At 45.6% G+C, this 15,677-nt stretch overlaps 1 protein-coding gene across 5 annotated transcripts in view; it reads left to right on the forward strand.

Annotated features, from left to right (window-relative positions):
- Positions 1 to 15,677, forward strand: part of LOC129830863 (nuclear transcription factor Y subunit gamma-like) — a 45,448-nt gene that overhangs the window by 17,916 nt on the left and 11,855 nt on the right. For 3 of the 5 annotated variants that reach the window (XM_055893669.1, XM_055893672.1, XM_055893671.1), the window contains exons 2-4: positions 8,674 to 8,777; positions 8,926 to 8,997; positions 11,062 to 11,175. In XM_055893669.1, coding sequence (XP_055749644.1) covers positions 8,674 to 8,777; positions 8,926 to 8,997; positions 11,062 to 11,175 — 290 coding nt within the window. The remainder of the gene's footprint in view (positions 1 to 8,673; positions 8,778 to 8,925; positions 8,998 to 11,061; positions 11,176 to 15,677) is intronic. The other 2 variants (XM_055893670.1, XM_055893673.1) reach the window with 1 other exon arrangement.

A 15,677-nucleotide genomic window follows, 5' to 3' on the forward strand; every position in this document is an offset into this window, starting at 1 on the left:
TCAATGGTATCATATGAAACGATACTACAGTATTCTAAAATGTTGGTATCATAATTGGCATGATGTTCTGGCACTGTGATATTATCGTGGTACCTGTATATATCATTTCACTCCCAAAAGGCTGATTTCGTGATTGGGCCTGTTTTTCTGTTAAACAGAATCATACAGGGTCTGCTTTTAGCGACTTTCCTTGAGTTGACCTTTTTGCATTGTTGCAAATTTTAAAGCAGTCATGCTTCTACAAAATGAACCCGCTAAGGACATTGCATGCAGCTTGTGCAATATGTACCCTCTTACTTTTTGCACTGTAGGCCTATCATACATAATTTACTGATAGCCTAGCTAGCTTATATAGCCTAGCAATAGCCTTTGGTTGAATAACTGCATTCATCCAGATTATTCTGGTTTTCATCAACGTTTCAAAGTTAGTTAGTGCAGACTCTTGTAGGGGAGTCTCACAAGTCTGGATTAATGAGTTAGCCAGAACGTCTTCCGCCAAAATCTTGTAACCAGTCAGGAGTCATGGTACCATGGCTAGAGGCCTAAATCCTTAGGCTATTCTTTAACCTGCTTCAGTTCCAGGTCATCTCAGAGGGCAGTTGTTCCTCTGACTGCCTCCAGGTTTTCTCCTCCTCGGCCCATTAACTGTCATACTCTGTTCTCCTCAGTCCGCACTTCTGTGACCTCCATTCACATCCACCAGCCAGGTCATTAAGGAAGCTATTAACTTACTGCTCAGAATTAGTGTTTCACTCACGCATTTTCTGTCCATCAGCCATGCTTTTACTTGAGCAGTGAACACCTGTATTTCCATTAGCTAGCTAGCTACTTTCAGTACAGGACTCCAATCTGAGAAGCATTTACATTACATTTACATTTAAGTCATTTAGCAGACGCTCTTATCCAGGGCGACTTACAAATTGGAAAGTTCATACATATTCATCCTGGTCCCCCCGTGGGAATTGAACCCACAACCCTGGCGTTGCAAGCGCCATGCTCTACCAACTAAGCCTTTGGCTTCCACCTTGGGGATTCTGAAAGGACAGTACAGGTACAATCAATATGGTAGTACTGAGCGATTAGTGCTTTTTGGGGCCGCTTTTGTTTAGATTACTACAAAATGTTGATTATTTTTTAAACATTCAATGCGCTATGCATTATGTGGGTTGAATGATGTAACACCACAGAATAAAACAATTAATAAAAGTCCCATGATGGTAGTGACTCCCCATTTACTACTTATTAACCATCAATTATTCACATTACTTTAATAAAATATTTCAGTTGGGTATATTACTTAATTTGTTTTGATGACTTCATTATTTAATTCCAAGACATCTAATCTCTATAGAGCTGCTGCTTATGGTGTCTGACAATCACTATTTTAGTAGTTCTTCAAAGTAAATAAGTATTCTTGGGTATGACGCTACAAGCTTGGCGCAACTGTATTTGGGGAGTTTCTCCCATTCTTCTCTTCAGATCCTCTCAAGCTCTGTCAGGTTGGATGGGGAGCGTTGCTGCACAGCTATTTTCTGGTCTCTCCAGGGATGTTCGATCGGTTCAAGTCAGGGCTCTGGCTGGTCCACTCAAGGACATTCAGAGACTTGTCCCGAAGCCACTCCTGCGTTGTCTTGGCTGTGGGCTTAGGGTCATTTTCCTGTTGGAAGGGGAACCTTGGCCCCAGTCTAAGGTCCTGAGCGCTCTGGAGCAGGTTTTCATCAAGGTTCTCTCTACTTTGCTCCGTTCATCTTTCCCCTGATTCTGACTAGTCTCCCAGTCCCTGCCGCTGAAAAACATCCCCACAGGATGATGCTGCCACCACCATGCTTCGCCGTAGGGATGGTGCCAGGTTTCTTCCAGACGTGACGCTTGGCATTCAGGCCAAAGAGTTCGATCTTGGTTTCATCAGACCAGAGAATCTTGTTTCTCATGGTCTGAGAGTTTTTAGGTGCCTTTTGGCAAACTCCAAGCAGGCTGTCGTGCCTTCTTTACTGAGGAGTGGCTTCCGTCTGGCCACTCTACCATAAAGGCCTGATTGGTAGAGTGCTGCAGAGTTGGTTGTCCTTCTGGAAGTTTCTCCCATCTCCACAGAGGAACTCTAGAGTGCTGTCAGAGTGACCATTGGGTCCTTGGTCATGACTTGGTTTTTGATCTGACATGCACTGTCAACTGTGGGACCTTCTGTAGACAGGTTGTGTGCCTTTCTAAATCATGTCCAATCAATTGAATTTACCACAGGTGGACTCCAATCAAGTTGTAGAAACATCTCAAGGATGATAAATGGAAACAGGATGCACCTGAGCTCAATTTCAACTCTCATAGCAAAGAGTCTGAATCCTTATGTAAATATTTTTTATTTAAAAAAAAAAAATTACACATTTGCAAACATTTCTAAAAACCTGTTTTTGCTTTGTCATTATTGGGTATTGTGTGTAGATTGAGGTGCAAAAATAATTTTACACATTTTAGAATAAGGCTGTGATGTAACAAAATGTGGAAAAAGTCAAGGGGTCTGAATACTTTACGAAGGCACTGTATGTAGCAGGCGTCAAAGGATTATTAGTCGTTTTCTGCGCTCAACTATGTTGAAAATTGGCCTATTGGAAACTACAACGCCCTACTACATCGCACAGTTCAGGCGTGATCTAATTTATCTCTAGAGAAATTGTACAATGTGCGCATTGAGCTCATTAAAAAAAACATACGGAATGGAATTAAATTGAACTGATGTTGGTCAAATTATATCACCTCTAGTCAAGAGATTTGAGAGGACTAGATGGAAAGTTTCCACCATTTTCCTTGCACCTATCCAGTTCTTTCCGATGTAGTGCTAGTTCAGTCTATAAGTACCCAGGTAAGGGAATGTCATTGACAGTTTGGACCTGAGCCCTGAAGCTGTTGTGAGCGTGTCTGTGGCCGACCTGCCAGGGGAGAGCAGCAGAGAGGCTGGGGCTGGCAGGAAACAATGCTGCTGATTCAGCAGATCCTGCTGCTTACTGCTGCTGAACACCATTGACTTGAGAGAGGCGTTGGGATGGTCAGCGCTGCCGACGAAGCACAGGCACATAGCGCAGGTCAGGAGAAACCCAACACTGCCATTGCACTCACTCACTCACTCACTCACTCACTCACTCACTCACTCACTCACTCACTCACTCACTCACTCACTCACTCACTCACTCACACCACTGAAAGGCAACAGAACTGCAGAGAAGTAAACCGCACAGTGGAACACAGCACAGTGGAGCACCCCTCTAAAATGTGTAGTTTTGGCACACACGTCTTGCAGTACGTCCAGCCGGCATCACAACCATAGACTACATGTAACCACGCCAGCCCAGGACCTCCAAATCCGGCTTCTTCACCTGCGGGATCGTTTAAGACCAGTTATTTAGAAAGCTGATGAAACTGTGGGTTTCCACAACTTCCACAAATAAGAATTTCTGCACAAACTTTCAAACTGTCTGAGGAAGCTCATCTGCATGCTTTTAGCCCTCACCAGGGTCTTGATCTGATTGCAGTTCGGCTTCGTAACCGACTTCAGTGGGCAAATGCTCACCTTTGATGGCCACTGGCCTGCTGGAGAAATGTGCTCTTCATAGATGAATCCTGGTTTGAACTCTCCTGGGTAGATGGCAGACAGCGTTTGTGGTGTCATGTGGGTGAGCGGTTTGGTGATGTCAATGTTGTGAATAGAGTGCCCGGTGGTGGGTTTTGTTATCGGCAAGCATAAGCTACGGACAACAAACACAATTGCATTTTATCGATGGCAATTTTAATGCACAGAGATACCGTGACGAGATCCTAAGGCCATTGTCGTGCCATTCATTTGACACCATCACCTCATGTTTCAGCACGATAATGCATGTCCCCATATCGCAAGGGTCTGTACTAGAGGTCGACTGATTATGATTTTTCAATGCTGATACCGATACCGATTATTGGAGGACAAAAAAAGCCGATACCGATTAATCGGACGATTAAATAAATAAAATAAAAAATATATATATTTATATATATATCATACACACACACACAGTTTTGTAAAAATGACAATTGCAACAATACTGAATGAACAATGAACACTTTTATTTTAACTTAATATAATACATAAATACACACACACGCACACAGCTCTGAAGTGACAATGATACTGAAGAGTCTGCTTAGGAGACAAATACTCTCAACTGTTTGAATAAAAATTTAGTTTAAGTTACCTGTGATGAATGTTGAAAACAAAAACTTTAATTTCTATATGCAGGAAATCCTATTTTAATAATGGGCATGGTAAGAATTGACAACCTAAGTGCGAGTCATAATTCCCATGACACCTTCTAGCAAAATCTGAAAAGCGGTTCCTTCATTTGTTCCATGGGATATTTTTTAGATTCACTTAAAATAAGGTCTGTGTTTCGTGTAGGCTTACATCACCGTGCCAATTTTATAACTGTGTAGATATCCATAGGACAAGGTAACTCTGATCAAGTGAAGATACATTTTTTTGTAGAGTGGATTTATGAAAATATGTTGACAAACGTTACCTTATCCTAGTGAGATTTACACGGGTATCAAAACGTCGAGGCGGTTTAAGCCTGCACAAAACACAGACCTTATTTGAAGTAGATCAAGACATTCTCTATGGAAGACATGAACGGTAAAATAATGAAGGAACCCCTTTCAAATTCAGCCGCAAGTTATTACAGGAATTATAATGCGTCGACTATTTCTCTCTAAACCATATACCTTTGACTAATCCGGAAACTATCACCTCAAACAAAACGTTTATTCCGTTCCGTATTTTATCTAACCGGTGGCATCCATGAGTCTAAATATTCCTGTTACTTTGGACAACCTTCAATGTTGTCATAATTACGTAAAATTCTGGCAAATTAGATCGCAAAGAGCCAGGCAGCCCAAACTGTTGCATATACCCTGACTCTGCGTGCAATGAACGCAAGAGAAATTACACAATTTCACCTGGTTAATATTGCCTGCTAACCTGGATTTCTTTTAGCTAAATATGCAGGTTTAAAAATATATACTTGTGTATTGATTTTAAGAAAGGCATTGATGTTTATGGTTAAGTACACATTGGAGCAATGACAGTCATTGATTGATTGTTTTTTATAAGATAAGTTTAATGCTAGCTAGCAACTTACCTTAGCTTACTGCATTCGCTAACAGGCAGGCTCCTCGTGGAGTGCAATGTAATCAGGTGTTGGAGCATTGGACTAGTTAACTATAAGGTGGCAAGATTGGATCCCCCGAGCTGACAAGGTTAAAAATCTGTCGTTCTGCCTCTAGGCCGTCATTGAAAATAAGAATGTGTTCTTCACTGACTTGCCTAGTTAAATAAAGATTAAATAAAGGTGTACATTATTATTTTTTTAAATCGGCAAATCGGCACCCAAAAACACAGATTTCCGATTGTTATGAAAACTTGAAATCGTCCCCGATTAATCGGTCGACCTCTAGTCTGTACAAAATTTCTGGAAGCTGAAAATTGATGTCCCAATTCTTCCATGACATCTACGACCGCGTGTTCCTGTTCCCTCCAATATCCAACAACTTCGTACAGTCATTAAAGACGAGTGGGACATTCCACAGGCCACAATCAACAGCCTGAACAACTCTATACGAAAGAGTCGGACTGCAGGAGGCAAATAGTGACTGGTTTTCTGATACACGCAACTGCCTTTTTTAATGGTATCTGTGACCAACAGATGTATATCTGTATTCTCAGCCATGTGAAATCCATAGATTAAGGCCTAATGAATGTATTTCAATTGACTGACTTCCTTATATGAACTTTAACTCACTAAAATCTTTGAAATTGTTACATGTTTCCCTCTTTCACTCCCCCTCCCTCCTCGTGTGATTTTTGGTCTGCGGCGTTTATATTGAATGTCGTAGGGTCACTCAGAGCCGGATAATTTAGTCACATCTGAGAGAGCAAAGTCCAACTCCTGAGGTAGGTAGTTCAGTCAGCTGAGGTTGGGTGGGTGGGTGTAAGCGGAGACAGCTGGGGTGGTTAGGCTCTACTTATTTATCTCCTAGTTAATTGAAGTGTGTGCTTTCTTAACCCCCACCCCCCACACACACAGCGTAAATTGCACTGTTGCTGTGGTAATTGGCCTGATAGTCAATTGTAATGGTGTTAAGTGAATCATCTAATCATTTCTTATCTGGATACCAGTTGGAGAAAGTGCAGACACGCACGCACGCACACACAGATGTCTTCCTCTCCTGCTGCATCCATCACAAAACGCTGGGCCACCTTGGAGCTGTAAAAATAGACAAACAAAACAGTGTTCCTGGAAGAAGACGTGTCCTTATACTGTTATTTATTCAGACAACGTGTTTCTTTGCTTTGTCACTCAGACCAGAACAGGTACAAGTAAAGGAACAGTCAACTAGACAAGGACATAGAGGGCATTTGGTTTGTCATTGTAGGCTTAGCCTGACTCCATCATAAGATTAAAAATCCCATCATCACCATTACTTTCACCTGTACCCTCTGGAGTGCTGGGATTGTTTTGTAGGTGAAGAGGAAGCTAGTTAGGGATTTGCAACAGGACTTTAATCAACCTTGAAATTAAACTGGACACTGGGAGGCCCAACTCATCACAGCCACTTTTAGAGGTCAGTTGCTGTCTAAGCCCACCACAGCATCAGCCCTGGTTGATTTATCAAGTCACCTGACTCGATTCTGATTGATTCATCAAGTCCCCTGACTCCATTCTGATTGATTCATCAAGTCTCCTGACTCCATTCTGATTGATTCATCAAGTCCCCTGACTCCATTGTGATTGATTCATCAAGTCCCTTGACTTCATTCTATTTGATTCCATCTGAAAATAATGTAACGGAATGCTCTTGTTTTTAAAAATGTTCATACTATCTGTGTTTTGAGCTGCTGGAGGACGTGAGCTCAGCTGTGGTCAATGGCTGAGAGACCGGACTAGTCTTTATGTGGTCATGCTTTTCTCTCCCTCTCCCCCTCTCATCATCATGTCTGACCCACATAGCTGGTTGGCATAGCTGTCGCACTGCTACAGCCTGCCCTAGCCTGTCTCTTACCTCCCCCTGTTCCAGCCTCTGGCACTTTGTCTCATCATGTACAGTTGACCAGCATTAATCCAATGGACACACACACACACCACACCCAGCTATTAGTGTTTCCCTTTTCTCTCGTCGCCTGCCCATTCTTCCCAGGGAAGAAGAGAAAGGGAGGGAGATAGCTGTGTAGACTCTCCAGCACTGCAGGCTCAGACAAGCAGGCCAATATTCACAGCAGAATTCCTGGCATGCCATAGTAACCTGGCGTGTCCCCGTTCTTGGAGCCAGACTCCGGCCTCACGTTACACAATGAGTTGTGTGTGTATGTATTTTGGTGTTTTAGTGCGGTGGGGAGTTGATATTTGAGGGATTGGAATACAGCTCTATTTAGGATACTCTGAGCTCCTGGAGTGACACAGACACATCGGGCACTCAGGCCTGTCGTCAGACTTGGGGTCACTAATACCCCACACATGACAGACTGGTCTCTGTTCCACTCCATTGGTGTAAACTTCCATGACCATAGAGTGGAGTTTAGTCCGCTATAATACCCCACACAGTGACATGACAGACCAGGAGCTGTAATACCCCACACAGTGACATGACAGACTAGGAGCTGTAATACCCCACACAGTGACATGACGGACCAGCATCTGTAATACCCCACACAGTGACATGGCGGACCAGGAGCTGTAATACCCCACACAGTGACATGACGGACCAGGAGCTGTAATACCCCACACAGTGACATGACGGACCAGGAGCTGTAATACCCCACACAGTGACATGACAGACCAGGAGCTGTAATACCCCACACAGTGACATGACAGACCAGGAGCTGTAATACCCCACACAGTGACATGACAGACCAGGAGCTGTAATACCCCACACAGTGACATGACAGACCAGGAGCTGTAATACCCCACACAGTGACATGACAGACCAGGAGCTGTAATACCCCACACAGTGACATGACGGACCAGGAGCTGTAATACCCCACACAGTGACATGACAGACCAGGAGCTGTAATACCCCACACAGTGACATGACAGACCAGGAGCTGTAATACCCCACACAGTGACATGACGGACCAGGAGCTGTAATACCCCACACAGTGACATGACAGACCAGGAGCTGTAATACCCCACACAGTGACATGACAGACTAGGAGCTGTAATACCCCACACAGTGACATGACAGACCAGGAGCTGTAATACCCCACACAGTGACATGACAGACCAGGAGCTGTAATACCCCACACAGTGACATGACAGACCAGGAGCTGTAGGCGACTAATGTGATTGAGCCATTCAGCTTCATGCAGCGATCTGTCATTAGGCACGTCAACACACAGGATTGATGGGCGGCTACAGAAATAGAATCGACCCGCGCTATATTTATAATTCTATGTATTCTAATTGTAAGTTAACCTACAGAGTTCCTAGAGCTCTGGCCAGTGCAGCCTTTGGGTGCCATTGTCAGTCAACTTGTCAGTTTAGTTTGTTCCTGCAGTAGATCGTAGTTTAGTTGGTTCCTGCGGTAGATTGTAGTTTAGTTGGTTCCTGTGGTAGATGTTGTGTTTTTGTCTGATCCTCTCGCCTCTCCCCTGTACAGTGAGCATGTCTGCAGATTCGTTTGGCGCCGGGGGCAGTGATGCCCAGCAGAGCCTACAGTCCTTCTGGCCCCGCGTCATGGAAGAGATCAGGAACCTCACGGTGGTATGTCACGGCCTCCCTCTGATTGAACGCACACGCGCGCACACACATAACACACATGGGCTTGCACACACATACAAAGGCACACACATCACACCTCACAAGTGGTTTCCACATGACCTGCCCCTAACACCCCATGGCTCTGTTTCAGAAGGATTTCCGCGTGCAGGAGTTGCCTCTCGCCCGAATCAAGAAAATCATGAAGCTGGATGAAGATGTGAAGGTAGGAGGCAGGTCCCCGCCTTCTGTGATTGCTCGATGAAGTCTTCATCAACACCCCACTCAGATAACAAAATATAGTATTTTGGAGCTGAGGTGTGGCTACACGGCTGGCTGAAATGAACACAGCATCCATTAGCTCATTGTGTAGGAAACATTTTGACTTAGCACGTTATTTGCAATCGTACCTCCTCCCATGTTGAGTCCCACGTCACATTCTATGTTGATATATACACACTGATCCCATTAGACCATCATCAGCTTATCACCCTTTAGGGCTATTCCTGCTCTGCTCAGAGAGGACAGGCATGGGGAGTGTGTGTGTCCGTATCCGTGTCCAAGTAGGGCTCCTCCCGAGAGAGATAAGCAGTAGCAGCTTAAGTGTGAGAAGGAAGGTCAGCAGATCACTAACATACTGGACATCTAGCAGGAACCCTTCTGCTAGCCATGACCCAGAGTGTGACAGAGAGGGTGTGATGCTAGCCATGACCCAGAGTGTGACAGAGAGGGTGTGATGCTAGCCATGACCCAGAGTGTGACAGAGAGGGTGTGATGCTAGCCATGACCCAGAGTGTGACAGAGAGGGTGTGATGCTAGCCATGACCCAGAGTGTGACAGAGAGGGTGTGATGCTAGCCATGACCCAGAGTGTGACAGAGAGGGTGTGATGCTAGCCATGACCCAGAGTGTGACAGAGAGGGTGTGATGCTAGCCATGACCCAGAGTGTGACAGAGAGGGTGTGATGCTAGCCATGACCCAGAGTGTGACAGAGAGGGTGTGATGCTAGCCATGACCCAGAGTGTGACAGAGAGGGTGTGATGCTAGCCATGACCCAGAGTGTGACAGAGAGGGTGTGATGCTAGCCATGACCCAGAGTGTGACAGAGAGGGTGTGATGCTAGCCATGACCCAGAGTGTGACAGAGAGGGTGTGATGCTAGCCATGACCCAGAGTGTGACAGAGAGGGTGTGATGCTAGCCATGACCCAGAGTGTGACAGAGAGGGTGTGATGCTAGCCATGACCAAGAGTGTGACGTGATGCTAGCCGTGGCCCGGGGTGTGACGTGATGCTAGTCATGGCCAAGAGTGTGACGTGATGCTAGCCATGGCCAAGAGTGTGACGTGATGCTAGCCATGACCAAGAGTGTGACGTGATGCTAGCCATGACCAAGAGTGTGACGTGATGCTAGCCATGACCAAGAGTGTGATGTGATGCTAGCCATGACCCAGAGTGTGACAGAGAGGGGTGTGATGCTAGCCATGACCCAGAGTGTGGCAGAGAGGGTGTGATGCTAGCCATGACCCAGAGTGTGACAGAGAGAGTGTGATGCTAGCCATGACCCAGAGTGTGACAGAGAGGGTGTGATGCTAGCCATGACCCAGAGTGTGACAGAGAGGGGTGTGATGCTAGCCATGACCCAGAGTGTGACAGGGAGGGGTGTGATGCTAGCCATGACCAAGAGTGACGTGATGCTAGCCATGACCCAGAGTGTGACAGAGAGAGGCGTGATGCTAGCCATGACCAAGAGTTTGACGTGATGCTAGCCATGACCAAGAGTGTGACGTGATGCTAGCCATGACCAAGAGTGTGACGTGATGCTAGCCGTGACCAAGAGTGTGACGTGATGCTAGCCATAACCAAGATTGTGACGTGAATCTAGCCAAGTCCCAGAGTGTGACAGAGAGGGTGTGATGCTAGCCATGACCCAGAGTGTGGCAGAGAGGGGTGTGATGCTAGCCATGACCCAGCAGCTCCTCAGCCTGCAGCCTGCAGCCTGCCTCACCGACCACCTCCCGCCCAGGCCAACTTCTAAATGTCACTCTGTGGAAAGGTTTTCAAAAGGTTAGGTGTCTCCCCTTTAGCAGTAAGGGATACGGGCGGTCTATCTATACAGATCTATACAACCCTATCTAGCTGTGTAGGTTACTGAGTGTGTGAGAGGTAGTAGTAGTTGCAATGTCAGTTTCCTGTTTGTGTGTTCTCTCTGTGTGTATTTGTTTCCTTCGTTTGTATGTGTGTGTTCCCTGTTTCCTCTTAGTTTTAACATGTCATCTCAATGTCTCCATAGATGATCAGTGCAGAGGCCCCGGTGCTGTTTGCCAAGGCAGCTCAGATCTTCATCACAGAGCTCACACTGAGGGCTTGGATCCACACTGAAGACAACAAGAGACGCACCCTACAGGTCAGTCACACCCTCCCTAGTGTGTATAGAGGTCACACACATTCACACAGACAGCACATGTAGTCTGCTGGCCCAAGTTTACGTGTAAAGACCTCACGCATGCAGACTGCTGGCCCAAGTTTACGTGTAAAGACCTCACACATGTAGTCTGCTGGCCCAAGTTCACGTGTAAAGACCTCACGCATGCAGACTGCTGGCCCAAGTTCACGTGTAAAGACCTCACGCATGCAGACTGCTGGCCCAAGTTTACGTGTAAAGACCTCACGCGTGTAGTCTGCTGGCCCAAGTTCACGTGTAAAGACCTCACGTATGTAGTCTGCTGGCCCAAGTTCACGTGTAAAGACCTCACGCATGTAGTCTGCTGGCCCAAGTTTACGTGTAAAGACCTCACGCGTGTAGTCTGCTGGCCCAAGTTCACGTGTAAAGACCTCACGTATGTAGTCTGCTGGCCCAAGTTCACGTGTAAAGACCTCACGCATGTAGTCTGCTGGCCCAAGTTCACGTGTAAAGACCTGGTCCCATTGTGTGTGTGTGTGTATGTGTGTAGAGGCCGCACACGGCCATCCCCCGAGGACCTGCTCTGTTAAATTCCTTCTCTCTCAGCGTCGACTGTGAAAGCAGAGCTCGGCTCCCGTGACTCACTTTTACTTCGAATGCCATTTTGCCTGCTCTCTGATCCCAGAGCCAGGGGAATTACATGGATCCTGGTGTGATGAAAGGGATGGCGAGAGTGGGAAAGAGGGAGAGCCAAAGTGAGAGAATGAGTGAGGGAATGGGCAAGAGAGAGGGAGGAGAGACACAAAATGAAAGGTTGTGAGAGAGTGTGTGGGAGAGAAGAGAGAGAAGGGAAGGAGAGTGTTGATCAGAGTGGTTTGGAAAGCCAGGGCCAGTCACACCTGGGTGTTAGAGGGTAGACCAGCCAGTCAGTCACACACTGAAACATTAAACAGAGTACCCCACTTCTTTCATCTCCATCTATTCACATACCTGTGTGTGTGTGTGGAATACTGCTTTGCACAGTATCTTGGCAAATTCTGTCCTTCAACATGGCTTCATAACAGTGGGGCTGAATTACAAAGTTAAATCCCACTCCTATAAATTCAGAGTGAAAACGTCATTCGGTTGAGCTTTGTTAACCTCGAAATAGAATGCCAATTTGGCATGTTAATTACATTTCTACACCACAGATGGTGATACGTGTCTGGCGTATGCTCCTAGTCTGTGTGTGTTGTTAATAAGACAGCTCTGCTTTTAATCACACTCCATCTCTCTCTCACACACACTCCGGCTCTCGCCAGAGTTCCATTGTGCTGACAGCATGCCGATTAGGGTCACCATGGTGACACTCATCAATATAACAACTGTGGATGTGACCCGGTGTTACCAGATATTAATCACAGCACTATAAATAGACTGATGGGGGGGACTTAATATCCAATGGAAAAACACACACACACACACTCTCTCTCTCTCTCTCTAGAAGGGTGAGCCCAGTAGGACAGTGATGCTAAGAATACGTCACAACTCCCGATTGTTGTTCATCTGGTGTTTCTTACTGTGGGCCATTCCTGCTGTTTTTTACATGGTGTTTTTTACAGACGTGTTGCTGTGCGTTTTGTTGCTGTGCGATTTGTTGCGAACTTTACTTTACTTTGCTAGCTGACAACTTTACGTTTTTTGTTTTGTTTCTGTTTTTAATTACCGTTTATATTTTTAGTTTTTCCATCGCAACTTTTTTCCCTCATTCAACCTTTTCACTCCGGACGCTTTATCTGGACATGGTTCGTCAACACCTTCAACAGCCGAAGCTAAGTAGTAACATTAACATGATGTCTTCTAATTGCAGTCGCTGTACTCATAATATACAGGAGAACGATCGCCTTACGGCGAAAATAGCTGTGCTGCAAGCCCAGCTTCAGACGCAATCGTTAGGCAAGGGTACTTTCAGTGTAGGAAAGGAAGAAACAGCGTCTGTGCCACCAGTAAGTACAGATAGTAACGTTAGTATAAATCCCCCCGCACAGTCCCCGCAGCCGGACAACTTTCTCATGGCTTCTGGAGGGAAATGCTGTTGGAATGCTCAACCGGTGTCGCTCATTCAGCCGACAGAAACTTTCAACCGGTTTTCCCCATTATGTAGCGAGTCGGAGTCTGAGTCTGAGTCTTCTCTTGTCTCTACTCCTCCCGTTACGGGGTCTGAGACGCCGAAGGCTCCCACCGTTAGCTCTGACAAATTGAAAACCCTAGTCATTGGCGACTCCATTACCCGCAGTATTAGACTTAAAACGAATCACCCAGCGATCATACACTGTTTACCAGGGGGCAGGGCTACCGACGTTAAGGCTAATCTTAAGATGGTGCTGGCTAAAGCTAAATCTGGCGAGTGTAGAGAGTATAGAGATATTGTTATCCACGTCGGCACCAACGATGTTAGGATGAAACAGTCAGAGGTCACCAAGTGCAACATAGCTTCAGCGTGTAAATCAGCTAGAAAGATGTGTCGGCATCGAGTAATTGTCTCTGGCCCCCTCCCAGTTAGGGGGAGTGACGAGCTCTACAGCAGAGTCTCAGCACTCAATCGCTGGTTGAAAACTGTTTTCTGCCCCTCCCAAAAGATAGAATTTGTAGATAATTGGCCCTCTTTCTGGGACTCACCCACAAACAGGACCAAGCCTGACCTGCTAAGGAGTGACGGACTCCATCCTACCTGGAGGGGTGCTCTCATCTTATCTACCAACATAGATAGGGCTCTAACTCCTTTAGCCCCACAATGAAATAGGGTGCAGGCCAGGCAGCAGGCTGTTAGCCAACCTGCCAGCTTAGTGGAGTCTGCCAATAGCACAGTCAGTGTAGTCAGCTCAGCCATACCCATTGAGACTGTGTCTGTGCCTCGACCTAGGTTGGGCAAAACTAAACATGGCGGTGTTCGCCTTAGCAATCTTATTAGGATAAAGACCTCCTCCATTCCTGCCATTATTGAAAGAGATCGTGATACCTCACATCTCAAAATCGGGTTACTTAATGTTAGATCCCTCACTTCAAAGGCAGTCATAGTCAATGAACTAATCACTGATCATAATCTTGATGTGATTGGCCTGACTGAAACATGGCTTAAGCCTGATGAATTTACTGTGTTAAATGAGGCCTCACCTCCTGGTTACACTAGTGACCATATCCCCCGTGCATCCCGCAAAGGCGGAGGTGTTGCTAACATCTACAATAGCAAATTTCAATTTACAAAAAAAAAAATGGCGTTTTCGTCTTTTGAGCTTCTAGTCATGAAATCTATGCAGCCTACTCAATCACTTTTTATAGCTACTGTTTACAGGCCTCCTGGGCCATATACAGCGTTCCTCTCTGAGTTTCCTGAATTCCTATCAGACCTTGTAGTCATAGCAGATCATATTCTAATTTTTGGTGATTTTAATATTCACATGGAGAAGTCCACAGACCCACTCCAAAAGTCTTTCGGAGCCATCATCGACTCAGTGGGTTTTGTCCAACATGTCTCTGGACCTACTCACTGCCACAGTCATACTCTGGACCTAGTTTTGTCCCATGGAATAAATGTTGTAGATCTTAATGTTTTTCCACATAATCCTGGACTATCGGACCACCATTTTATTACGTTTGCAATCGCAACAAATAATCTGCTCAGACCCCAACCAAGGAGCATCAAAAGTCGTGCTATAAATTCTCAGACAACACAAAAATTCCTTGATGCCCTTCCAGACTCCTTCTGCCTACCCAAGGACGTCAGAGGACAAAAATCAGTTAACCACTTAACTGAGGAACTCAATTTAACCTTGCGCAATACCCTAGATGCAGTTGCACCCCTAAAAACGAAAAACATTTGTCATAAGAAACTAGCTCCCTGGTATACAGAAAATACCCGAGCTTTGAAGCAAGCTTCCAGGAAATTGGAACGGAAATGGCGCCACACAAAACTGGAAGTCTTCCGACTAGCTTGGAAAGACAGTACCGTGCAGTACCGAAGAGCCCTCACTGCTGCTCGATCATCCTACTTTTCCAACTTAATCGAGGAAAATAAGAACAATCCAAAATTTCTTTTTGATACTGTTGCAAAGCTAACTAAAAAGCAGCATTCCCCAAGAGAGGATGGCTTTCACTTCAGCAGTAATAAATTCATGAACTTCTTTGAGGAAAAGATCATGACCATTAGAAAGCAAATTACGGACTCCTCTTTGAATCTGCGTATTCCTCCAGGGCTTAGCTGTCCTGGATCTGCACAGCTCTGCGAGGGCCTGGGATCGGGAGAGACACTTAAGTGTTTTAGTACTATATCTCTTGACACAATGATGAAAATAATCATGGCCTCTAAACCTTCAAGCTGCATACTGGATCCTATTCCTACTAAACTGCTGAAGGAGCTGCTTCCTGTGCTTGGCCCTCCTATGTTGAACATAATAAACAGCTCTCTATCCACCGGATGTGTACCAAACTCACTAAAAGTGGCAGTGATAAAGCCTCTCTTGAAAAAG

The sequence above is a fragment of the Salvelinus fontinalis genome, chromosome 32 (assembly GCF_029448725.1).
Source record: "Salvelinus fontinalis isolate EN_2023a chromosome 32, ASM2944872v1, whole genome shotgun sequence".
Lineage (NCBI taxonomy): Eukaryota > Metazoa > Chordata > Actinopteri > Salmoniformes > Salmonidae > Salvelinus > Salvelinus fontinalis.